At 47.1% G+C, this 25,044-nt stretch overlaps 1 protein-coding gene and 1 pseudogene across 1 annotated transcript in view; both read left to right on the top strand.

Moving 5' to 3' along the window:
• Positions 1-14,859, top strand: part of LOC135530291 (epidermal growth factor receptor kinase substrate 8-like) — a 102,285-nt gene extending 87,426 nt beyond the window's left edge. The window contains exons 5-6 of the mRNA XM_064958651.1: positions 12,002-12,069; positions 14,743-14,859. Coding sequence (XP_064814723.1) covers positions 12,002-12,069; positions 14,743-14,859 — 185 coding nt within the window. The remainder of the gene's footprint in view (positions 1-12,001; positions 12,070-14,742) is intronic.
• A 1,009-nt stretch (positions 14,860-15,868) lies between these two features.
• Positions 15,869-25,044, top strand: part of LOC135530290 (epidermal growth factor receptor kinase substrate 8-like) — a 32,213-nt pseudogene continuing 23,037 nt past the window's right edge.

The raw sequence follows: 25,044 nt of genomic DNA, 5'->3' as shown, positions 1-25,044 counted from the left end.
CCTGCTGTGGTGAAACCTGTCAGGTGATCTGTCTCTGACACACCTCCCCTGCTGTGGTGAAACCTGTCAGGTGATCTGTCTCTGACACACCTCCCCTGCTGTGGTGAAACCTGTCAGGTGATCTGTCTCTGACACACCTCCCCTGCTGTGGTGAAACCTGTCAGGTGATCTGTCTCTGACACACCTCCCCTGCTGTGGTGAAACCTGTCAGGTGATCTGTCTCTGACACACCTCCCCTGCTGTGGTGAAACCTGTCAGGTGATCTGTCTCTGACACACCTCCCCTGCTGTGGTGAAACCTGTCAGGTGATCTGTCTCTGACACACCTCCCCTGCTGTGGTGAAACCTGTCAGGTGATCTGTCTCTGACACACCTCCCCTGCTGTGGTGAAACCTGTCAGGTGATCTGTCTCCGACACACCTCCCCTGTCAGGTGATCTGTCTCTGACACACCTCCCCTGCACAGAAGGCTGTTCCTATGTCCTCACAATGCCACAGAAGGCTGTTCCTATGTCCTCACAATGCCACAGAAGGCTGTTCCTATGTCCTCACAATGCCACAGAAGGCTGTTCCTATGTCCTCACAATGCCACAGAAGGCTGTTCCTATGTCCTCACAATGCCACAGAAGGCTGTTCCTATGTCCTCACAATGCCACAGAAGGCTGTTCCTATGTCCTCACAATGCCACAGAAGGCTGTTCCTATGTCCTCACAATGCCACAGAAGGCTGTTCCTATGTCCTCACAATGCCACAGAAGGCTGTTCCTATGTCCTAACAATGCCACAGAAGGCTGTTCCTATGTCCTCACAATGCCACAGAAGGCTGTTCCTATGTCCTCACAATGCCACAGAAGGCTGTTCCTATGTCCTCACAATGCCACAGAAGGCTGTTCCTATGTCCTCACAATGCCACAGAAGGCTGTTCCTATGTCCTCACAATGCCACAGAAGGCTGTTCCAATGTCCTCACAATGCCACAGAAGGCTGTTCCTATGTCCTCACAATGCCACAGAAGGCTGTTCCTATGTCCTCACAATGCCACAGAAGGCTGTTCCTATGTCCTCACAATGCCACAGAAGGCTGTTCCTATGTCCTCACAATGCCACAGAAGGCTGTTCCTATGTCCTCACAATGCCACAGAAGGCTGTTCCTATGTCCTCACAATGCCACAGAAGGCTGTTCCTATGTCCTCACAATGCCACAGAAGGCTGTTCCTATGTCCTCACAATGCCACAGAAGGCTGTTCCTATGTCCTCACAATGCCACAGAAGGCTGTTCCTATGTCCTCACAATGCCACAGAAGGCTGTTCCTATGTCCTCACAATGCCACAGAAGGCTGTTCCTATGTCCTCACAATGCCACAGAAGGCTGTTCCTATGTCCTCACAATGCCACAGAAGGCTGTTCCTATGTCCTCACAATGCCACAGAAGGCTGTTCCTATGTCCTCACAATGCCACAGAAGGCTGTTCCTATGTCCTCACAATGCCACAGAAGGCTGTTCCTATGTCCTCACAATGCCACAGAAGACTGTTCCTATGTCCTCACAATACCACAGAAGACTGTTCCTATGTCCTCACAATACCACAGAAGGACACAGTATCAAATGGGTTCTGGAATTGGCTTCATATCCAACAGATAATTAGTCTTGATGAGTCATTAGTGCTTGATATTGAGTCAGATCATATCTCTCCATCACCTCACTTATTATCTATCACTCCTCTCATTATCACTCTTCTCATCTCTCCATCACCTCACTCCTCATTATCACTCCTCTCCATCTCTCCATCTCTCATATCTCCATCTCTCATATCTCCATCTCTCATCTCTCCATCGCTCATATCTCCATCTCTCATCTCTCCATCGCTCATCGCTCCATCTCTCATATCTCCATCTCTCATCTCTCCATCGCTCATTGCTCCATCTCTCATATCTCCATCTCTCATCTCTCCATCGCTCATCGCTCCATCTCTTCATCAACTCACCTACAGGAACAGATGGAATATACTTCCTCCACACGTCAGCCAAACATAAAAAGAAAGGTAGACTCAAACAGCGCCCTGTTTGGTGTGTGTGTGTGTGTGTGTGTGTGTGTGTGTGTGTGTCTGTGTGTTTGGTGTGTGTGTGTGTGTGTGTGTCTGTGTGTGTGTGTGTGCGCGTCGGCCCAGTGAGTGTGCATGTGTGTGTTGCCAAGGCTTCACAATCTTCTGCAAAACCAAATGACAGATTCTACGTTATCAGAACAACCGGTTGTGGCTTTTGAGTGTGAAATACAGACATGATAATGTATAGACATGATTATGTATGGAGGTGATCATGTATAGACACGGTAACGTACAGACATGATAATGCATAGACATGATCACGTATGGAGGTGATCATGTATAGACACGAAAACGTACAGACATGATAATGTATAGACATGATCACGTATGGAGGTGATCATGTATAGACACGGTAACGTACAGACATGATAATGCATAGACATGATCACGTATGGAGGTGATCATGTATAGACACGGTAACGTACAGACATGATAATGCATAGACATGATCACGTATGGAGTTGATCATGTATAGACACGAAAACGTACAGACATGATAATGTATAGACATGATCATGTATAGACACGATAAAGTCCAGACATGATAATGCATAGACATGATCACGTATGGAGGTGATCATGTATAGACACGAAAACGTACAGACATGATAATGCATAGACATGATCACGTATGGAGGTGATCATGTATAGACACGATAACGTACAGACATGATAATGCATAGACATGATCACATATGGAGGTGATCATGTATAGATACGGTAATGTACAGACATGATAATGTATAGACATGATTATGTATGGAGGTGATCATGTATAGACATGATAACGTACATACATGATAATGCATATAGACGAGAATGTATAGACACGATAAAGTATAGTCGTGATAATGTACAGACATGATTACATTTACATTTAAGTCATTTAGCAGACGCTCTTATCCAGAGCGACTTACAAATTGGTGAATTCACCTTCTGACATCCAGTGGAACAGCCACTTTACAATAGTGCATCTAAATCATTTAAGGGGGGGGGGTGAGAAGGATTACTTATCCTATCCTAGGTATTCCTTGAAGAGGTGGGGTTTCAGGTGTCTCCGGAAGGTGGTGATTGACTCCGCTGTCCTGGCGTCGTGAGGGAGTTTGTTCCACCATTGGGGGCCAGAGCAGCGAACAGTTTTGACTGGGCTGAGCGGGAACTGTACTTCCTCAGTGGTAGGGAGGCGAGCAGGCCAGAGGTGGATGAACGCAGTGCCCTTGTTTGGGTGTAGGGCCTGATCAGAGCCTGGAGGTACTGCGGTGCCGTTCCCCTCACAGCTCCGTAGGCAAGCACCATGGTCTTGTAGCGGATGCGAGCTTCAACTGGAAGCCAGTGGAGAGCGCGGAGGAGCGGGGTGACGTGAGAGAACTTGGGAAGGTTGAACACCAGACGGGCTGTGGCGTTCTGGATGAGTTGTAGGGTTTAATGGCACAGGCAGGGAGCCCAGCCAACAGCGAGTTGCAGTAATCCAGACGGGAGATGACAAGTGCCTGGATTAGGACCTGCGCCGCTTCCTGTGTGAGGCAGGGTCGTACTCTGCGGATGTTGTAGAGCATGAACCTACAGGAACGGGCCACCGCCATGATGTTGGTTGAGAACGACAGGGTGTTGTCCAGGATCACGCCAAGGTTCTTAGCGCTCTGGGAGGAGGACACAATGGAGTTGTCAACCGTGATGGCGAGATCATGGAACGGGCAGTCCTTCCCGGGAGGAAGAGCAGCTCCGTCTTGCCGAGGTTCAGCTTGAGGTGGTGATCCGTCATCCACACTGATATGTCTGCCAGACATGCAGAGATGCGATTCGCCACCTGGTCATCAGAAGGGGAAAGGAGAAGATTAATTGTGTGTCGTCTGCATAGCAATGATAGGAGTGACCATGTAAGGTTATGACAGAGCCAAGTGACTTGGTGTATAGCGAGAATAGGAGAGGGCCTAGAACAGAGCCCTGGGGGACACCAGTGGTGAGCGCGTGGCGAGGAGACAGATTCTCGCCACCTGGTAGGAGCGACCTGTCAGGTAGGACGCAATCCAGCGTGGGCCGCGCCGAGATGCCCAACTCGGAGAGGGTGGAGAGGAGGATCTGATGGTTCACAGTATCGAAGGCAGCCGATAGGTCTAGAAGGATGAGAGCAGAGGAGAGAGAGTTAGCTTTAGCAGTGCGGAGCGCCTCCGTGATACAGAGAAGAGCAGTCTCAGTTGAATGACTAGTCTTGAAACCTGACTGATTTGGATCAAGAAGGTCATTCTGAGAGAGATAGCGGGAGAGCTGGCCAAGGACGGCACGTTCAAGAGTTTTGGAGAGAAAGAAAGAAGGGATACTGGTCTGTAGTTGTTGACATCGGAGGGATCGAGTGTAGGTTTTTTCAGAAGGGGTGCAACTCTCGCTCTCTTGAAGACGGAAGGGACGTAGCCAGCGGTCAGGGATGAGTTGATGAGCGAGGTGAGGTAAGGGAGAAGGTCTCCGGAAATGGTCTGGAGAAGAGAGGAGGGGATAGGGTCAAGCGGGCAGGTTGTTGGGCGGCCGGCCGTCACAAGAAGCGAGATTTCATCTGGAGAGAGAGGGAGAAAGAGGTCAGAGCACAGGGTAGGGCAGTGTGAGCAGAACCAGCGGTGTCGTTTGACTTAGCAACGAGGATCGGATGTCGTCGACCTTCTTTTCAAAATGGTTGACAAAGTCATCTGCAGAGAGGGGGGGGAGGGGGAGGAGGATTCAGGAGGGAGGAGAAGGTGGCAAAGAGCTTCCTAGGGTTAGAGGCAGTTGCTTGGAATTTAGAGTGGTAGAAAGTGGCTTTAGCAGCAGAGACAGAGGAGGAAAATGTAGAAAGGAGGGAGTGAAAGGATGCCAGGTCCGCAGGGAGGCGAGTTTTCCTCCATTTCCGCTCGGCTGCCCGGAGCTCTGTTCTGTGAGCTCGCAATGAGTCGTCGAGCCACGGAGCGGGGGGGAGGACCGAGCCGGCCTGGAGGATAGGGGACATAGAGAGTCAAAGGATGCAGAAAGGGAAAGAGGAGGGTTGAGGAGGCAGAATCAGGAGATAGGTTGGAGAAGGTATGAGCAGAGGGAAGAGATGATAGGATGGAAGAGGAGAGAGTAGCGGGGGAGAGAGAGCGAAGGTTGGGACGGCGCGATACCATCCGAGTAGGGGCAGTGTGGGAAGTGTTGGATGAGAGCGAGAGGGAAAAGGATACAAGGTAGTGGTCGGAGACTTGGAGGGAGTTGCAATGAGGTTAGTGGAAGAACAGCATCTAGTAAAGATGAGGTCGGCGTATTGCCTGCCTTGTGAGTAGGGGGAAGGTGAGAGGGTGAGGTCAAAGAGGAGAGGAGTGGAAAGAAGGAGGCAGAGAGGAATGAGTCAAAGGTAGACGTGGGGAGGTTAAAGTCGCCCAGGACTGAGAGGTGAGCCGTCCTCAGGAAAGGAGCTTATCGAGGCATCAAGCTCATTGATGAACTCTCCGAGGGAACCTGGAGGGCGATAAATGATAAGGATGTTAAGCTTGAAAGGGCTGGTAACTGTGACAGCATGGAATTCAAAGGAGGCGATAGACAGATGGGTAAGGGGAGAAAGAGAGAATGACCACTTGGGAGAGATGAGGATCCCGGTGCCACCACCCCGCTGACCAGAAGCTCTCGGGGTGTGCGAGAACACGTGGGCGGATGAAGAGAGAGCAGTAGGAGTAGCAGTGTTATCTGTGGTGATCCATGTTTCCGTCAGTGCCAAGAAGTCGAGGGACTGGAGGGAGGCATAGGCTGAGATGAACTCTGCCTTGTTGGCCGCAGATAGGCAGTTCCAGAGGCTACCGGAGACCTGGAACTCCACGTGGGTCGTGCGCGCTGGGACCACCAGATTAGGGTGGCCGCGGCCACGCGGTGTGGAGCGTTTGTATGGTCTGTGCAGAGAGGAGAGAACAGGGATAGATAGACACATAGTTGACAGGCTACAGAAGAGGCTACGCTAATGCAAAGGAGATTGGAATGTCAAGTGTTAATGTTAATGTATATATGATAATGTATATAGGTGATACTGTGTATATACACGGTAACGTACATGCATGATATTGTATATTGGTGATAATGTATAAACACGATAATGTATAGACACTAATGTATATATGTGATAATATGTATACATGATAAATTGTAGACACGAAAATGTATAGGTGTGATAATACATATATGTGATCATGTATAGATGTGATCATGTATAGACATGATAATGTATATGCACGATAATGTGTGTTTGTAATAATGTAATGTACTGTACCCTGAGGCTGTAGAACAGAACATACTCTAACCTGTCAAGGAGCAGAGAGCTTTATTTGGTTCTGCAGAAGAGACTGATAACCTTGAAGTGTTGTCTCTCTTTCGCTCCCTGGACCTTCTGTTCTGAGAGGAAGTCACCCTGGCCCTCTAGGATCCTCCTGCTGTTCTGTAGATGTAGAACACTAGAACACTTCCCCTGCTGTTGTAGAACCCTAGAACACTTCCCCTGCTGTTGTAGAACCCTAGAACACTTCATCTGCTCCACTCCCCTAATAACCCCTACTATTGGTAGTCTGTAGTCCTTATCTCCACTCCCCCAATAACCCCTACTACTGGTAGTCTGTAGTCCTTATCTCCACTCCCCCAATAACCCCTACTACTGGTAGTCTGTAGTCCTTATTTCCACTCCCCCAATAACCCCTACTACTGGTAGTCTATGGTCCTTATCTCCACTCCCCCAATAACCCCTACTGCTGGTAGTCTGTAGTCCTTATCTCCACTCCCCTAATAACCCCTACTACTGGTAGTATGTAGTCATTATCTCCACTCCCCTAATAACCCCTACTACTGGTAGTCTGTAGTCTTTATCTCCACTCCCTTAATAACCCCTACTACTGGTAGTCTGTAGTCCTTATCTCCACTCCCTTAATAACCCCTACTACTGGTAGTCTGTAGTCCTTATCTCCACTCCCTTAATAACCCTACTACTGGTAGTCTGTAGTCCTTATCTCCACTCCTTAATAACCCCTACTACTTGTAGTCTGTAGTCCTTATCTCCACTCCCTAATAACCCCTACTACTGGTAGTCTGTAGTCCTTATCTCCAATCCCTTAATAACCCCTACTACTGGTAGTCTGTAGTCCTTATCTCCACTCCCCTAATAACCCCTACTACTGGTAGTCTGTAGTCCTTATCTCCACTCCCCCAATAACCCCTACTACTGGTAGTCTGTAGTCCTTATCTCCAATCCCTTAATAACCCCTACTACTGGTAGTCTGTAGTCCTTATCTCCACTCCCTAATAACCCCTACTACTGGTAGTCTGTAGTCCTTATCTCCACTCCCCAATAACCCCTACTACTGGTAGTCTGTAGTCTTTATCTCCACTCCTTAATAACCCCTACTACTGGTAGTCTGTAGTCCTTAGCTCCACTCCCCTAATAACCCCTACTACTGGTAGTCTGTAGTCCTTATCTCCACTCCCCCAATAACCCCTACTACTGGTAGTCTGTAGTCCTTATCTCCACTCCCTTAATAACCCCTACTACTGGTAGTCTGTAGTCCTTAGCTCCACTCCCCTAATAACCCCTACTACTGGTAGTCTGTAGTCCTTATCTCCACTCCCCCAATAACCCCTACTACTGGTAGTCTGTAGTCCTTATCTCCACTCCCCCAATAACCCCTACTACTGGTAGTCTGTAGTCTTTATCTCCACTCCCTTAATAACCCCTACTACTGGTAGTCTGTAGTCCTTAGCTCCACTCCCCTAATAACCCCTACTACTGGTAGTCTGTAGTCCTTATCTCCACTCCCCCAATAACCCCTACTACTGGTAGTCTGTAGTCCTTATCTCCACTCCCCCAATAACCCCTACTGCTGGTAGTCTGTAGTCCTTATCTCCACTCCCCTAATAACCCCTACTACTGGTAGTATGTAGTCCTTATCTCCACTCCCTAATAACCCCTACTACTGGTAGTCTGTAGTCTTTATCTCCACTCCCTTAATAACCCCTACTACAGGTAGTCTGTAGTCCTTATCTCCACTCCCCTAATAACCCCTACTACTGGTAGTCTGTAGTCCTTATCTCCAATCCCTTAATAACCCCTACTACTGGTAGTCTGTAGTCCATATCTCCACTCCCTAATAACCCCTACTACTGGTAGTCTGTAGTCCTTATCTCCACTCCCCCAATAACCCCTACTACTGGTAGTCTGTAGTCTTTATCTCCACTCCCTTAATAACCCTACTACTGGTAGTCTGTAGTCCTTAGCTCCACTCCCCTAATAACCCCTACTACTGGTAGTCTGTAGTCTTTATCTCCACTCCCATAATAACCCCTACTACTGGTAGTCTGTAGTCTTTATCTCCACTCCCCTAATAACCCCTACAGCCTGATACCAGCCCACAGCCTCCATCTTATTCAACCCTCAGCCTGATACCAGCCCACATCCCCCACCCTTCGAGACCCTCCCACAGTCCCCCACCCTTCGAGACCCTCCCACAGTCCCCCCTTCGAGACCCTCCCACAGTCCCCCCTTCGAGACCCTCCCACAGTCCCCGCCCCTTCGAGACCCTCCCACAGTCCCCCCCTTCGAGACCCTCCCACAGTCCCCCCTTCGAGACCCTCCTACAGTCCCCACCCTTCGAGACCCTCCCACAGCCCCCACCCTTCGAGACCCTCCTACAGTCCCCACCCTTGAGACCCTCCCACAGCCCCCACCCTTCGAGACCCTCCCACAGCCCCCAGGAAGAACAATCTAAAATACAATGAATTCCATTCCCCCAAGAACCCCCAATGCTCCAACAACTAACGAACTAAAGACAAACAAGGAACACAGAAGAAAACAGCAATGCAACATTTTTATTTTTTAAATAATGAATTTAAAACAAAGGACATCAAGGACAACTGAAATCATAACAGCAGTGCCAACTGTATATGTTTGTGTGCATGTCTGGCACTATGACATGTATGTGTGTGTTCTTGTACGTGTTTATTTGACTGAGACTGTGTGTATGTGTACAAACACCAGCACGGCATCAGCCTCAGGCAAACCGGCATTAGTTGTAAAAACACCGCCACTTAGTGTCATTCAAATATACTTTTTATTATGATTTATTTATATTTTTTTACTTTTATCTTTGACCATCATTCTATCTCTCACACAGCAACTCCATTCCCACTTGTCTACAATTCCACATCCCAACCATCAGCGTCCCTCAGCCCATCCCATCCCAAACCTCAGCTTCCCTCATCCCATCCCAACCCTCAGCGTCCCTCAGACCATCCCATCCCAACCCTCAGCGTCCCTCAGCCCATCCCATCCCAACCCTCAGCGTCCCTCAGCCCATCCCATCCCAACCCTCAGCGTCCCTCAGCCCATCCCATCCCAACACTCTGCTTCCCTCAGCCCATCCCATCCCAAACCTCAGCTTCCCTCATCCCATCCCAACCCTCAGCGTCCCTCAGACCATCCCATCCCAACCCTCAGCGTCCCTCAGACCATCCCATCCCAACCCTCAGCGTCCCTCAGCCCATCCCATCCCAACACTCTGCTTCCCTCAGCCCATCCCATCCCAAACCTCAGCTTCCCTCATCCCATCCCAACCCTCAGCTTCCCTCAGCCCATCCCAACCCTCAGCTTCCCTCAGCCCTTCCCATACCAAACCTCAGCTTCCCTCAGCCCATCCCAACCCTCAGCTTCCCTCAGCCCATCCCATCCCAACACTCTGCTTCCCTCAGCCCATCCCATCCCAAACCTCAGCTTCCCTCATCCCATCCCAACCCTCAGCGTCCCTCAGACCATCCCATCCCAACCCTCAGCGTCCCTCAGCCCATCCCATCCCAACCCTCAGCGTCCCTCAGCCCATCCCATCCCAACCCTCAGCGTCCCTCAGCCCATCCCATCCCAACACTCTGCTTCCCTCAGCCCATCCCATCCCAAACCTCAGCTTCCCTCATCCCATCCCAACCCTCAGCTTCCCTCAGCCCATCCCAACCCTCAGCTTCCCTCAGCCCTTCCCATACCAAACCTCAGCTTCCCTCAGCCCATCCCAACCCTCAGCTTCCCTCAGCCCATCCCATCCCAATCTTGAGCTTCCCTCAGCCCATCCCAACCCTCAGCTTCCCTCAGCCCATCCCAACCCTCAGCTTCCCTCAAGCCTTCCCATACCAACCCTTAGCTTCCCTCAGCGCATCCCAACCCTCAGCTTCCCTCAGCCCATCCCATCCCAACCCTCAGCTTCCCTCAGCCCATCCCATCCCAATCCTGAGCTTCCCTCAGCCCATCCCAACCCTCAGTTTCCCTCAGCCCATCCCAACCCTCAGCTTCCCTCAGCCCATCATATCCCAACCCTCAGCTTCCCTCAGCCCAGCCCTTCCCAACCCTCAGCTTCCCTCAGCCCATCCCGTCCCAACCCTCAGCTTTCCTCAGCCCATCCCGTCCCAACCCTCAGCTTCCCTCAGCCCATCCCGTCCCAACCCTCAGCTTCCCTCAGCCCATCCCGTCCCAACCCTCAGCTTCCCTCAGCCCATCCCATCCCAACCCTCAGCTTCCCTCAGCCCATCCCGTCCCAACCCTCAGCTTCCCTCAGCCCATCCCGTCCCAACCCTCAGCTTCCCTCAGCCCATCCCATCCCAACCCTCAGCTTCCCTCAGCCCATCCCATCCCAACCCTCAGCTTCCCTCAGCCCATCCGTCCCAACCCTCAGCTTCCCTCAGCCCATCCCATCCCAACCCTCAGCTTCCCTCAGCCCATCCCATCCCAACCCTCAGCTTCCCTCAGCCCATCCCGTCCCAACCCTCAGCTTCCCTCAGCCCATCCCGTCCCAACCCTCAGCTTCCCTCAGCCCATCCCATCCCAACCCTCAGCGTCCCTCAGCCCATCCCAATCCTCAGCGTCCCTCAGCCCATCCCAACCCTCAGCTTCCCTCAGCCCATCCCAACCCAACCCCCAGCTTCCCTCAGCCAATCCCGTCCCAACCCTCAGCTTCCCTCAGCCCATCCCATCCCAACCCTCAGCGTCCCTCAGCCCATCCCATCTATCTCTGCTGGCCACCCACTTTGGGTTTCTACGCAACACATATCTTTCAACTATGCTGTGATGTTTAATGATACTTAATGATACTGTATTTATCCCGGAGGATGATTCCTAACATGTAGCATACTTAATGATACTGTAGTAATGGTACCATGGTAACCTAGCAGACATGCTATGATATGACTGTAGTTCTCCCTGAGGATGATACTTAATGATACTGTAGTAATGGTACCATGGTAACCTAGCAGACATGCTATGATATGACTGTAGTTCTCCCTGAGGATGATACTTAATGATACTGTAGTAATGGTACCATGGTAACCTAGCAGACATGCTATGATATGACTGTAGTTCTCCTGAGGATGATACTTAATGATACTGTAGTAATGGTGCCATGGTAACCTAGCAGACATGCTATGATATGACTGTAGTTCTCCCTGAGGATGATACTTAATGATACTGTAGTAATGGTACCATGGTAACCTAGCAGACATGCTATGATATGACTGTAGTTCTCCCTGAGGATGATACTTAATGATACTGTAGTAATGGTGCCATGGTAACCTAGCAGACATGCTATGATATGACTGTAGTTCTCCCTGAGGATGATACGTAATGATACTGTAGTAATGGTACCATGGTAACCTAGCAGACATGCTATGATATGACTGTAGTTCTCCCTGAGGATGATACTTAATGATACTGTAGTAATGGTACCATGGTAACCTAGCAGACATGCTATGATATGACTGTAGTTCTCCCTGAGGATGATACTTAATGATACTGTAGTAATGGTACCATGGTAACCAAGCAGACATGCTATGATATGACTGTAGTTCTGTCTAGATGCTGTTTGTTTTGCTGCTGACTGTGTCCTGTCCTTCTCCAGAACAACGGAAGAACTACACCAAAAACAGCATCAACAGCATGACGAACACCTCGCAGTACCATGTTGAGGTCAGTCTACTACCCTACATACAGCGTGACTAACACCATGTTGAGGTCAGTCTACTACCGTACATACAGCGTGACTAACACCATGTTGAGGTCAGTCTACTACCCTACATACAGCGTGACTAACACCATGTTGGGGTCAGTCTACTACCCTACATACAGCGTGACTAACACCATGTTGAGGTCAGTCTACTACCCTACATACAGCGTGACTAACACCATGTTGAGGTCAGTCTACTACCCTACATACAGCGTGACTAACACCATGTTGAGGTCAGTCTACTACCCTACATACAGCGTGACTAACACCATGTTGAGGTCAGTCTACTACCCTACATACAGCGTGACTAACACCATGTTGAGGTCAGTCTACTACCCTACATACAGCGTGACTAACACCATGTTGAGGTCAGTCTACTACCCTACATACAGCGTGACTAACACCATGTTGAGGTCAGTCTACTACCCTACATACAGCGTGACTAACACCATGTTGAGGTCAGTCTACTACCCTACATACAGCGTGACTAACACCATGTTGAGGTCAGTCTACTACCCTACATACAGCGTGACTAACACCATGTTGAGGTCAGTCTACTACCCTACATACAGCGTGACTAACACCATGTTGAGGTCAGTCTACTACCCTACATACAACGTGACTAACACCATGTTGAGGTCAGTCTACTACCCTACATACAGCGTGACTAACACCATGTTGAGGTCAGTCTACTACCCTACATACAGCGTGACTAACACCATGTTGAGGTCAGTCTACTACCGTACATACAGAGTGACTAACACCATGTTGAGGTCAGTCTACTACCGTACATACAGCGTGACTAACACCATGTTGAGGTCAGTCTACTACCATACATACAGCGTGACTAACACCATGTTGAGGTCAGTCTACTACCATACATACAGCGTGACTAACACCATGTTGAGGTCAGTCTACTACCCTACATACAGCGTGACTAACACCATGTTGAGGTCAGTCTACTACCCTACATACAGCGTGACTAACACCATGTTGAGGTCAGTCTACTACCCTACATACAGCGTGACTAACACCATGTTGAGGTCAGTCTACTACCCTACATACAGCGTGACTAACACCATGTTGAGGTCAGTCTACTACCCTACATACAGCGTGACTAACACCATGTTGAGGTCAGTCTACTACCCTACATACAGCGTGACTAACACCATGTTGAGGTCAGTCTACTACCCTACATACAGCGTGACTAACACCATGTTGAGGTCAGTCTACTACCCTACATACAGCGTGACTAACACCATGTTGAGGTCAGTCTACTACCCTACATACAGCGTGACTAACACCATGTTGAGGTCAGTCTACTACCCTACATACAGCGTGACTAACACCATGTTGAGGTCAGTCTACTACCCTACATACAACGTGACTAACACCATGTTGAGGTCAGTCTACTACCCTACATACAGCGTGACTAACACCATGTTGAGGTCAGTCTACTACCCTACATACAGCGTGACTAACACCATGTTGAGGTCAGTCTACTACCGTACATACAGCGTGACTAACACCATGTTGAGGTCAGTCTACTACCGTACATACAGCGTGACTAACACCATGTTGAGGTCAGTCTACTACCGTACATACAGCGTGACTAACACCATGTTGAGGTCAGTCTACTACCCTACATACAGCGTGACTAACACCATGTTGAGGTCAGTCTACTACCCTACATACAGCGTGACTAACACCATGTTGAGGTCAGTCTACTACCCTACATACAGCGTGACTAACACCATGTTGAGGTCAGTCTACTACCCTACATACAGCGTGACTAACACCATGTTGAGGTCAGTCTACTACCCTACATACAGCGTGACTAACACCATGTTGAGGTCAGTCTACTACCCTACATACAGCGTGACTAACACCATGTTGAGGTCAGTCTACTACCCTACATACAGCGTGACTAACACCATGTTGAGGTCAGTCTACTACCCTACATACAGCGTGACTAACACCATGTTGAGGTCAGTCTACTACCCTACATACAGCGTGACTAACACCATGTTGAGGTCAGTCTACTACCTTACATACAGCGTGACTAACACCTCACAGTACCATGTTGAGGTCAGTCTACTACCCTACATACAGCGTGACTAACACCATGTTGAGGTCAGTCTACTACCCTACATACAGCGTGACTAACACCATGTTGAGGTCAGTCTACTACCTTACATACAGCGTGACTAACACCATGTTGAGGTCAGTCTACTACCTTACATACAGCGTGACTAACACCTCACAGTACCATGTTGAGGTCAGTCTACTACCCTACATACAGCGTGACTAACACCATGTTGAGGTCAGTCTACTACCGTACAGACAGCGTGACTAACACCATGTTGAGGTCAGTCTACTACCGTACATACACAGTGTTAGTGGTAGGGTAGAGATTGTTACTAACCCAATCCCTCTCCCATCTCTCCTATCCCCTCTGTGTTCCCAAACCCTCTCTAATCTCTCCTATCCCCCCTGTGTCCCAATCCCTCTCCCATCTCTCCTATCCCATCTGTGTCCCAAACCCTCTCCCATCTCTCCTATCCCCCCTGCGTCCCAAACCCTCTCTAATCTCTCCTATCCTCTCCGTATCCCAACCCTCTCCTCTCTCCTCTCAGCACCTGACCACATTTGTTCTGGACAGGAAGGAAGCCATGATCAACACTGAGGACGGAATCAGGAAGCTCCGCCTGCTGGATGCCAAGGGGAAGGTGAAGCACAGGACACACTTATGATTATGATTCCCCAAAGCATCTACTGTACTGATCCAATGTGTTCCTATTGGTTTGATATCAGGTATCTGCTGTACTGATCCAATGTGTTCCTATTGGTTTGATATCAGGTATCTACTGTACTGATCCAATGTGTTCCTATTGGTTTGATATCAGATATCTACTGTACTGATCCAATGTGTTCCTATTGGTTTGATATCAGATATCTACTGTACTGATCCAATGTGTTCCTATTGGTTTGATATCAGGTATCTGCTGTACTGATCCAATGTGTTCCTATTGGTTTGATATTAGGTATCTACTGTACTGATCCAATGTGTTCCTATTGGTTTGATATTAGGTATCTGCTGTACTGATCCAATGTGTTCCTATTGGTTTGATATCAGGTATCTGCTGTACTGATCCAATGTGTTCCTATTGGTTTGATATTAGATATCTACTGTACTGATCCAATGTGTTCCTATTGGTTTGATATTAGGTATCTGCTGTACTGATCCAATGTGTTCCTATTGGTTTGATATCAGGTATCTACTGTACTGATCCAATGTGTTCCTATTGGTTTGATATCAGGTATCTACTGTACTGATCCAATGTGTTCCTATTGGTTTGATATCAGGTATCTACTGTACTGATCAATGTGTTCCTATTGGTTTGATATGTACTGATCCAATGTGTTCCTATTGGTTTGATATCAGGTATCTACTGTACTGATCCAATGTGTTCCTATTGGTTTGATATCAGGTATCTACTGTACTGATCCAATGTGTTCCTATTGGTTTGATATCAGGTATCTACTGTACTGATCCAATGTGTTCCTATTGGTTTGATATCGGGTATCTGCTGTACAGATCCAATGTGTTCCTATTGGTTTGATATCAGGTATCTACTGTACTGATCCAATGTGTTCCTATTGGTTTGATATTGGGTATCTACTGTACTGATCCAATGTGTTCCTATTGGTTTGATATCAGGCATCTACTGTACTGATCCAATGTGTTCCTATTGGTTTGATATGTACAGATCCAATGTGTTCCTATTGTTTGATACCCAGGACATGTTGCTGCAGGTGGAGGAGAAGACAGTCAGCCTCATCGACCCAGAGACCAAGGTGGGTGAGCAGGAATGCTGTCTGAAGAACCAGCTCTGATACACTGGACAGGGGTATCATGGGACCTACTGGCTAGACCAGGGATATCATATCAGGGAATTACTGAAAGTCATCTTGGCTAGTGGATCTCTAAAAGCCCATTTATGCTTGACCTGAACATGTGGTTGGAGGTGGTGTATGGAAGGTGACCTGAACATGTGGTTGGAGGTGGTGTATGGAAGGTGACCTGAACATGTGGTTGGAGGTGGTGTATGGAAGGTGACCTGAACATGTGGTTGGAGGTGGTGTATGGAAGGTGACCTGAACATGTGGTTGGAGGTGGTGTATGGAAGGTGACCTGAACATGTGGTTGGAGGTGGTGTATGGAAGGTGACCTGAACATGTGGTTGGAGGTGGTGTATGGAAGGTGACCTGAACATGTGGTTGGAGGTGGTGTATGGAAGGTGACCTGAACATGTGGTTGGAGGTGGTGTATGGAAGGTGACCTGAACATGTGGTTGGAGGTGGTGTATGGAAGGTGACGCGGTAGTGGAGCCTCCTGAGGTACGGAGGCCTAATGGCGCTCCGTACCCCATGACCGTGCCCACGTGTTGTAATGTTGACTCTAGGTGGCGGGTCCTGTATAAACAGCTCTGCCATGCTCAGGGAAACGGCAGGTCCTGTATAAACAGCTCTGCCATGCTCAGGGAAACGGCAGGTCCTGTATAAACACAACAGCTCTGTCCTACTCAGGGAAACGGCAGGTCCTGTATAAACAGCTCTGCCATGCTCAGGGAAACGGCAGGTCCTGTATAAACACAACAGCTCTGCCATGCTCAGGGAAACGGCAGGTCCTGTATAAACACAACAGCTCTGCCATGCTCAGGGAAACGGCAGGTCCTGTATAAACACAACAGCCCTGCCATGCTCAGGGAAACGGCAGGTCCTGTATAAACACAACAGCTCTGCCATGCTCAGGGAAACGGCAGGTCCTGTATAAACACAACAGCTCTGCCATGCTCAGGGAAACGGCAGGTCCTGTATAAACACAACAGCTCTGCCATGCTCAGGGAAACGGCAGGTCCTGTATAAACACAACAGCTCTGCCATGCTCAGGAAACGGCAGGTCCTGTATAAACACAACAGCTCTGCCATGCTCAGGGAAACGGCAGGTCCTGAATAAACACAACAGCTCTGCCATGCTCAGGGAAACGGCAGGTCCTGAATAAACACAACAGCTCTGCCATGCTCAGGGAAACGGCAGGTCCTGAATAAACACAACAGCTCTGCCATGCTCAGGGAAACGGCAGGTCCTGAATAAACACAACAGCTCTGCCATGCTCAGGAAACGGCAGGTCCTGTATAAACACAACAGCCCTGCCATGCTCAGGGAAACGGCAGGTCCTGAATAAACACAACAGCTCTGCCATGCTCAGGGAAACGGCAGGTATATTTTAATGCCTTGACTTCTACAGAGGTCGTATCACTGTAACGATGTATAGCCACTACAGACAGTGGATTGAACATGCAGAGCCTTTAACAAGAACAGTTTGATCAGTGGTTTGATCAGCAGTTTGATCAGTGTTTTGATCAGTTGATTGATCAGTGGTTTGATCAGCAGTTTGATCAGTTGATTGATCAGTGTTTTGATCAGTTGATTGATCAGTGGTTTGATCAGTTGATTAAGCAGTGTTTTGATCAGTTGATTGATCAGTGGTTTGATCAGTGTTTTGATCAGTTGATTGATCAGTGGTTTGATCAGTGTTTTGATCAGTTGATTGATCAGTGGTTTGATCAGTGTTTTGATCAGTTGATTAAGCAGTGTTTTTATCAGTTGATTGATCACTGTTTTTATCAGCTGATTTATCAGTTGATTGATCAGTGGTCTGATGAGTTGATTGATCAGTGGTCTGATCAGTTGATTGATCAGTGGTTTGATCAGTTGATTGATCCGTGGTCTGATCAGTTGATGGTGTAGTATTGTGTAGTATTTTCCCCCTGATTAGATGAGTATTAGGTGAGAACCAAAGGGTCCTATAGTCCTGGCCTTCTATAAGAGGCTGCTCTGTTAAACTTTCCTCTGGGAACCTTTTTACACCAAGTTTAAACCACAAGTTCACAGTGACACCATAACTTCACAATGACACCATAACTTCACAGTGACATCATAACTTCACAGTGACACCATAACTTCACAGTGACACCATAACTTCACAGTGACACATAACTTGACACCATAACTTCACAGTGACACCATAACTTCACAGTGACACCATAACTTCACAGTGACACCATAACTTCACAGTGACACCATAACTTCACAGTGACACCATAACTTCACAGTGACACCATAACTTCACAGTGACACCATAACTTCACAGTGACACCATAACTTCACAGTGACACCATAACTTCACAGTGACACCATAACTTCACAGTGACACCATAACTTCACAGTGACACCATAACTTCACAGTGACACCATAACTTCACAGTGACACCATAACTTCACAGTGACACCATAACTTCACAGTGACACCATAACTTCACAGTGACACCATAACTTCACAGTGACACCATAACTTCACAGTGACACCATAACTTCACAGTGACACCATAACTTCACAGTGACACCATAACTTCACAGTGACACCATAACTTCACAGTGACACCATAACTTCACAGTGACACCATAACTTCACAGTGACACCATAACTTCACAGTGACACCATAACTTCACAGTGACACCATAACTTCACAGTGACACCATAACTTCACAGTGACACCATAACTTCACAGTGACACCATAACTTCACAGTGACACCATAACTTCACAGTGACACCATAACTTCACAGTGACACCATAACTTCACAGTGACACCATAACTTCACAGTGACACCATAACTTCACAGTGACACCATAACTTCACAGTGACACCATAACTTCACAATGACACCATAACTTCACAGTGACACCATAACTTCCTTAATGACCTGAATATTCAGAGGCTTGTCTCAGTACAATTTTTAGGCTGGTTCTGATCACTAACCTGTTTGTTAGGGCTGGCCTCAGTACAGTTTTTAGGCTGGTTTTGTTAACTGACCTGTTTGTTAGGGCTGGTCTCAGTACAGTTTTTAATCTGGTTAACTGACCTGTTTGTTAGGGCTGGCCTCAGTACAGTTTTTAATCTGGTTAACTGACCTGTTTGTTAGGGCTGACCTCAGTACAGTTTTTAAGCTGGTTAACTGACCTGTTTGTTAGGGCTGGCCTCAGTACAGTTTTTAAGCTGGTTCTGTTAACTGAACTGTTTGTTAGGGCTGGTCTCAGTACAGTTTTTAATCTGGTTAACTGACCTGTTTGTTAGGGCTGGCCTCAGTACAGTTTTTAATCTGGTTAACTGACCTGTTTGTTAGGGCTGGCCTCAGTACAGTTTTTAAGCTGGTTCTGTTAACTGAACTGTTTGTTAGGGCTGGCCTCAGTACAGTTTTTAAGCTGGTTAACTGACCTGTTTGTTAGGGCTGGCCTCAGTACAGTTTTTAAGCTGGTTCTGATCACTGAACTGTTTGTTAGGGCTGACCTCAGTACAGTTTTTAATCTGGTTAACTGACCTGTTTGTTAGGGCTGGTCTCAGTACAGTTTTTAATCTGGTTAACTGACCTGTTGGTTAGGGCTGGCCTCAGTACAGTTTTTAATCTGGTTAACTGACCTGTTTGTTAGGGCTGACCTCAGTACAGTTTTTAATCTGGTTAACTGACCTGTTTGTTAGGGCTGGCCTCAGTACAGTTTTTAAGCTGGTTAATTGACCTGTTGGTTATTGTTTCAGAATGAGTTGGAGAACTTTCCCTTGGGGACCATCATGCACTGCCAGGCAGTGATGTCATCCTGCAACTATGACTCCATCTTGGCTCTGGTGTGTAAGGAGCCGGGCCAGGGCAAACCAGACCTGCACCTGTTCCAGTGTGACGACATCAAGGTACACACACACACACACACACACACACACACACACACACACACACACACACAGTTAGTGATGTGTTGTCTGTCTGTCTGTCTGTCTCCACCAGGCCAACCTGATCCAGGCTGATATAGAGGGGGCCATGATGGATCATAAGGGAGGCAAGGTGAAGAAGAGGCCCGAAACACTAAGGTACAACACCTCCAACTACCTGTCGTCTCTGACTGGACTCTACTGTAGTAGAGACTAGAAACACTACGTTACTTTATAGGGCTCTGTTATAATGGGTTCTGTTAGAATGGGTTATGTTACTTTATAGAGCTCTGTTATAATGGGTTCTGTTACTTTATAGGGCTCTGTTAGAATTGGTTCTGTTACTTTATAGAGCTCTGTTATAATGGGATCTGTTACTTTATAGGACTCTGTTAGAATGGGTTCTGTTACTTTATAGAGCTCTGGGTTCTGTTACTTTATATGTCTCTGTTAGAATGGGTTCTGTTACTTTATAGGGCTCTGTAAGAATTGGTTCTGTTACTTTATCGGGCTTTGTTAGAATGGGGTCAGTTACTTTATAGGGCTCTGTTAGAATGGGTTCTGTTACTTTATAGAGCTCTTTTAGAATGGGTTCTGTTACTTTATAGGGCTCTGCTAGAATGGGTTCTGTTACTTTATAGGGCTCTGTTAGAATGGGTTCTGTTACTTTATAGAGCTCTTTTAGAATGGGTTCTGTTAGAATGGGTTCTGTTACTTTATAGGGCTCTGTTAGAATTGGTTCTGTTACTTTATAGAGCTCTGTTAGAATGGGTTCTGTTACTTTATAGGGCTCTGTTAGAATGGGTTCTGTTACTTTATAGAGCTCTGGGTTCTGTTACTTTATATGTCTCTGTTAGAATGGGTTCTGTTACTTTATAGGGCTCTGTAAGAATTGGTTCTGTTACTTTATAGGGCTCTGCTATAATGGGTTCTGTTACTTTATAGGGCTCTGTTAGAATTGGTTCTGTTACTTTATAGGGCTCTGTTATAATGGGTTCTGTTACTTTATAGAGCTCTGTTAGAATGGGTTCTGTTACTTTATAGGGCTCTGTTAGAATGGGTTCTGTTACTTTATAGAGCTCTGGGTTCTGTTACTTTATATGTATCTGTTAGAATGGGTTCTGTTACTTTATAGAGCTCTTTTAGAATGGGTTCTGTTAGAATGGGTTCTGTTACTTTATAGGGCTCTGTTAGAATTGGTTATGTTACTTTATAGAGCTCTGTTATAATGGGTTCTGTTACTTTATATGACTCAGTTAGAATGGGTTCTGTTACTTTATAGAGCTCTGGGTTCTGTTACTTTATATGTATCTGTTAGAATGGGTTCTGTTACTTTATAGGGCTCTGTAAGAATTGGTTCTGTTACTTTATAGAGCTCTGGGTTTTGTTACTTTATATGGCTCTGTTAGAATGGGTTCTGTTACTTTATAGGGCTCTGTTAGAATGGGTTCTGTTACTTTATAGTGCTCTGTTAGAATGGATTCTGTTACCTTATAGAGCTCTGGGTTCTGTTACTTTATAGAGCTCTGTTAGAATGGGTTCTGTTACTTTATAGGGCTCTGTTAGAATGGGTTCTGTTACTTCATAGGGCTCTGCTAGAATGGATTCTGTTACTTTATAGGTTTCTGTTATAATGGGTTCTGTTACTTTATAGGGCTCTGTTAGAATGGGTTCTGTTACTTTATAGAGCTCTGGGTTTTGTTACTTTACATGTCTCTGTTAGAATGGGTTCTGTTACTTTATAGGGCTCTGTTAGAATGGGTTCTGTTACTTTATAGAGCTCTGGGTTTTGTTACTTTATATGTCTCTGTTAGAATGGGTTCTGTTACTTTATCGGGCTTTGTTAGAATGGGTTCTGTTACTTTATAGGGCTCTGTAAGAATTGGTTCTGTTACTTTATCGGGCTTTGTTAGAATGGGTTCTGTTACTTTATAGAGCTCTGTTAGAATGGGTTCTGTTACTTTATAGGGCTCTGTTAGAATGGGTTCTGTTACTTTATAGAGCTCTGGGTTCTGTTACTTTATATGTCTCTGTTAGAATGGGTTCTGTTACTTTATAGGGTTCTGTTATAATGGGTTCTGTTACTTTATAGGGCTCTGTGAGAATGGGTTCTGTTACTTTATAGAGCTCTGGGTTCTGTTACTTTATAGGGCTCTGTTATAATGGGTTCTGTTACTTTATAGGGCTCTGTTAGAATGGGTTCTGTTACTTTATAGAGCTCTTTTAGAATGGGTTCTGTTACTTTATAGGGCTCTGTTAGAATGGGTTCTGTTACTTTATAGTGCTCTGTTAGAATGGGTTCTGTTACTTTATAGGGCTCTGCTAGAATGGGTTCTGTAACTTTATAGAGCTCTGTTAGAATGGGTTCTGTTACTTTATAGAGCTCTGTTAGAATGGGTTCTGTTACTTTATAGAGCTCTGGGTTCTGTTACTTTATATGTATCTGTTAGAATGGGTTCTGTTACTTTATAGAGCTCTGTTAGAATGGGTTCTGTTACTTTATAGGGCTCTGTTAGAATTGGTTCTGTTACTTTATAGGGCTCTGTTAGAATTGGTTCTGTTACTTTATAGGGCTCTGTTAGAATGTGTTCTGTTACTTTATAGGGCTCTGTTAGAATGGGTTCTGTTACTTTATAGGGCTCTGCTAGAATTGGTTCTGTTACTTTATAGGGCTCTGTTAGAATGGGTTCTGTTACTTTATAGGGCTCTGTTAGAATGGGTTCTTATTCTGAAGGTTTTTAATATTTAACTGGGCTTGGTATGGGTTTCTGTTGTTGTTAAAGTAGTTGTTGTGATTGGCTGGTTTCCATTCCAAGGCTGTGTCTGTATCAGTGCTGTATGGGGTGCTATTTGTATCTGTGAATTGAATCTGGGTCTGGTCTGTATCTGATTGTCTGTCTGCCTCTTATCTCCTCTTCCCGTACTCCTATAGGATGATTCTGAAGAGTGACGGGGTCATCCCGCCCCCCGCGGCGCCCGCCCCGAGCCCCCCGCCACCCTCACCCAGCTGGACGTGAGGAGTCGTGTGGCAGCCTGGTCGGCCTGGGCGGCGGAACAGCAGGACTGTAAGAAAACACATGTTACTGGGACTTACTGAGTCTGGAAGGTTCTGCCTTCTTCTAAGCAGGATATCACTCAGCAGTCAATGATATGGCAACATGAATGGACTTGAGAGAGAACAGTTCTAGGGGTTCATCCAGGTGATAGTTGAGAGATAGAGTTGTTCTAGGGGTTCAACCAGGTGATAGTTGAGAGATAGAGCTGTTGTAGGGGTTCAACCAGGTGATAGTTGAGAGATAGAGCTGTTCTAGGGGTTCATCCAGGTGATAGTTGAGAGATAGAGCTGTTCTAGGGGTTCATCCAGGTGATAGTTGAGAGATAGAGCTGTTGTAGGGGTTCAACCAGGTGATAGTTGAGAGATAGAGCTGTTCTAGGGGTTCATCCAGGTGATAGTTGAGAGATAGAGCTGTTGTAGGGGTTCAACCAGGTGATAGTTGAGAGATAGAGCTGTTCTAGGGGTTCAACCAGGTGATAGTTGAGAGATAGAGCTGTTCTAGGGGTTCATCCAGGTGATAGTTGATAGATAGAGCTGTTCTAGGGGTTCAACCAGGTGCCAGTTGAGAGAGAGAGCTGTTCTAGGGGTTCAACCAGGTGATAGTTGAGAGATAGAGCTGTTCTAGGGGTTCATCCAGGTGATAGTTGAGAGATAGAGCTGTTCTAGGGGTTCAACCAGGTGATAGTTGAGAGATGGAGCTGTTCTAGGGGTTCATCCAGGTGATAGTTGAGAGATAGAGCTGTTGTAGGGGTTCAACCACATGATAGTTGAGAGATAGAGCTGTTCTCGGGGTTCAACCAGGTGATAGTTGAGAGATAGAGCTGTTCTCGGGGTTCAACCAGGTGATAGTTGAGAGATAGAGCTGTTGTAGGGGTTCAACCACGTGATAGTTGAGAGATAGAGCTGTTCTCGGGGTTCAACCAGGTGATAGTTGAGAGATAGAGCTGTTCTCGGGGTTCAACCAGGTGATAGTTGAGAGATAGAGCTATTCTAAAGGTTCAACCAGGTGATAGTTGAGAGATAGAGCTGTTCTAGGGGTTCAACCAGGTGCCAGTTGAGAGATAGAGCTGTTGTAGGGGTTCAACCAGGTGATAGTTGAGAGATAGAGTTGTTCTCGGGGTTCAACCAGGTGATAGTTGAGAGATAGAGCTGTTGTAGGGGTTCAACCACATGATAGTTGAGAGATAGAGCTGTTCTCGGGGTTCAACCAGGTGATAGTTGAGAGATAGAGCTGTTCTCGGGGTTCAACCAGGTGATAGTTGAGAGATAGAGCTGTTGTAGGGGTTCAACCACGTGATAGTTGAGAGATAGAGCTGTTGTAGGGGTTCAACCAGGTGATAGTTGAGAGATAGAGCTGTTGTAGGGGTTCAACCACATGATAGTTGAGAGAAAGAGCTATTCTAAAGGTTCAACCAGGTGATAGTTGAGAGATAGAGCTGTTCTAGGGGTTCACCCAGGTGATAGTTGAGAGATAGAGCTGTTGTAGGGGTTCAACCACATGATAGTTGAGAGATAGAGCTATTCTAAAGGTTCAACCAGGGGATGTAGTGAGACTGAACCACTGACTGTCTCTACAAGGCTTTACATGGTGATACTTACCGGTTTCTGAGAGCTACGTGACACGTCTGATCCCCTCGGAGTACACAGAGTACAGCACAGCCATTGGCTGTTTCAATATCACTTCAGTATGGTCATAGGCCCTACAGAGGGTAGTATGCAAGGCCCCACAGAGGGTAGTATGCAAGGCCCCACAGAGGGTAGTAGTAAGGCCCTACAGAGGGTAGTAGTAAGGCCCTACAGAGGGTAGTAGTAAGGCCCTACAGAGGGTAGTAGTAAGGCCCTACAGAGGGTAGTATGCAAGGCCCCACAGAGGGTAGTATGCAAGGCCCCACAGAGGGTAGTATGCAAGGCCCTACAGAGGTTAGTAGTAAGGCCCCACAGAGGGTAGTATGCAAGGCCCCACAGAGGGTAGTATGCAAGGCCCCACAGAGGGTAGTAGTAAGGCCCTACAGAGGGTAGTAGTAAGGCGCTACAGAGGGTAGTAGTAAGGCCCT

Source organism: Oncorhynchus masou, unplaced genomic scaffold, assembly GCF_036934945.1.
Source record: "Oncorhynchus masou masou isolate Uvic2021 unplaced genomic scaffold, UVic_Omas_1.1 unplaced_scaffold_1318, whole genome shotgun sequence".
Taxonomy (NCBI): domain Eukaryota; kingdom Metazoa; phylum Chordata; class Actinopteri; order Salmoniformes; family Salmonidae; genus Oncorhynchus; species Oncorhynchus masou.
The sequence above is the reverse complement of the archived record's forward strand: the minus strand, read 5'-3'. Positions and strand labels throughout refer to the sequence as shown.